At 47.1% G+C, this 2297-nt stretch overlaps 1 protein-coding gene across 1 annotated transcript in view; it reads right to left on the bottom strand.

The window, feature by feature from the left end:
• Positions 1 to 2046, bottom strand: part of WDFY2 (WD repeat and FYVE domain containing 2) — a gene marked incomplete at its 5' end in the record, with an annotated part of 13241 nt that extends 11195 nt beyond the window's left edge. The window contains one exon of the mRNA XM_008946197.1: positions 1992 to 2046. Within this exon, the coding sequence (XP_008944445.1) occupies positions 1992 to 2046 (55 nt within the window). The remainder of the gene's footprint in view (positions 1 to 1991) is intronic.
• Positions 2047 to 2297: the final 251 nt, after the last annotated feature.

A 2297-nucleotide genomic window follows, 5' to 3' on the forward strand; every position in this document is an offset into this window, starting at 1 on the left:
ACAGTGGAGGCCATCCAAGTAAGGGAGGAAAGAAAGGACAAATGCAAGTAGAAAGTCACTTGTCATTTTAAGGGAATTTGACCCATGTTAGGCTTAAAGAAACAAAATGTTGGAAGTTGACAGTGAAACAGGGAACAGCTCTGGGCCCTAGGAGTAATACAGGTTCAGGGTTATGAAGCAGCAAACAGTCTTGTTCCTTCATCCACAGGATGGACCTGCATTTGTGTGCAGAATAAAAGCAGAGCACACTCTTCCAAAGCTGCTCACTGCAACAACAGCAGGATGGAGAATGGGGGGTGCAGGGTGAAATGTGTCACAGCACAGAAGAATCCACAGCAAGCACCAGGGAGGAGCAGATCTCTGTAAACCAGCACGAGAAGAGAGCCCCTGTGTGTGGAAGATTATGGTGCACAGCAGGTAGAGAAGTAGCAGACAGGACAAGGGAACAGGTCCCTCTGCAGCTGGAGGATGGGAGGAAGCTGGGAGGGGCTGCACTCCTGCTATGAAAAACCAGCAGAGAGCACTGTGCAAAGAGCAGGCTGGAGAGAGGATGGGAGGACTGCACCTAAAGAAAAGTAGCTGCAGCCAGGAGATGTACACCAAGATGTCAGCAGCCAGAGTGCAGGGGTACAGGGTGTGTGAAGGCAAAGGTCCAAGCAGCACAGCCAGTGCATGGCCAGGCACACTGAAGAGAAAGCAGCTTTGCTGGGTGAAAGGAAGAGTTGCAACACTTAAAAGCAGCAGCTCTTAAGAACAAAAGAAAGGTGGAAATTAGTAGTAAGGAAGAAAAGCTTGGCACGTGCAAGAAAAGCACAAGAGAAGAGGCTGTGAATGAGGAAAGCAGAAGTAAGGACATGACATGAGCTGGCCTGAAAGCAAGGAGGCAAGGGGACCCCACCAAAATGGGCAGGCTGCAGAAAGCATGGGGTGCACATAGGTCCAGAAATCCTGCTCAGAAGAATGAGTGCATATTAAATTAATTTAAAAAAATAGCTAAAGCAGGAGCTGTTCTATCAGCATGAAGAAGGCTGTGCAGAGCAGGAAGCAGCAAGAGCCCAGTGGCAGGGGCAGCCGCTGGAAGCAGACTGCTGATGGGAGGGAGGAGTTCCCTCAGCATCCATAGTCTCAGAGGAATGCAGGAGGAGCTGCCCAGGGAAAGGGAAGGTTGCTGTGAGCAGAGGTTGTCTGTGCCTGCAGCTGGTGCAGTGTGTGAAGAGGAAGGGAGACTAGGAAAGCCTGGCAGAATGACAGACTGAGAGAGTTGGGGCTGTTCAGTCTGGAGAAGAGAAGGCTCCCAGGGGACCTTATTGTGGCCTTCCAGTATCTTAGGGGGGCTACAAGAAAGCTGGGGAGGGACTTTTTAGGATATCGAGTAACGACAGAACTAGAGGGAATGGGGCAAAGCTGGCAGTGGGCAGATTCAGGCTGGATGTGAGGAAGAAGTTCTTCCCCAGGAGAGTGGGGAGACCCTGGGATGGGTTGCCCAGGGAGGGGGTTGAGGCCCCATCCCTGGGGGTCTTTAAGGCCAGGCTGGAGGAAGCTCTGGGCAGGCTGATCTAGTGGGAGGTGTCCCTGCTCATGGCAGAGGGGTTGGAACTGGGGGATCCTTGGGGTCCCTTCCAACCCTGACAGATTCTGATCTGTTTTAGCAGAGGACTGAGTAGTGTTGGCTTAATGGTTGGACTTGACCTAATTAATACTCCTCTTCCCAAAACATGCCCTGGATTTTAGACAGTTTGCTGTCTAGAATGATATTCCAAAGGAACACTTAAAAGGAAAAAAAACACCCATGAAACAGCTCTTTAAAAATCTTATAGTCTCAGAACAAAGCACATTATTGATCTATTGATGAAACCAGCATTTACATTAGTTTAAAAAGAAAAAAAAATCAATCACTGTAAAGGAGGCTTCTCCCCATTCACACTCCTTAAGAGAACATTACCAGAAATTAATGGCAATACAAACCAGTTAATGCAGATCATAGTTCTTACCCTGGTAACTTTTCACTAGTGTCATCTTGTTGTAATCTTCTGATAAAATGAATTCCTGAGGGAGGGGAAAGAAAAAAACCAAAAGAAACAGTGCTCAGAGATGTAAAGTGTTTGGCAGGGTTTTCATTTGAATTCAAGGTAAACTAATTCAAGGAATTCAAGGTAAGCTCTCCCTTCATTGCAACCACAACCTTATCTATACTTTTGCTAATTTTGAGTATCTTCATCTGAAAAACTAAATTATTTAACATTTTAAAGCTGCCTAAGAAACAATATCACGAGTGCTTCTGAACAGAATGGTGGAGA

This window comes from Merops nubicus, unplaced genomic scaffold, assembly GCF_000691845.1.
Source record: "Merops nubicus isolate BGI_N331 unplaced genomic scaffold, ASM69184v1 scaffold34488, whole genome shotgun sequence".
Lineage (NCBI taxonomy): Eukaryota > Metazoa > Chordata > Aves > Coraciiformes > Meropidae > Merops > Merops nubicus.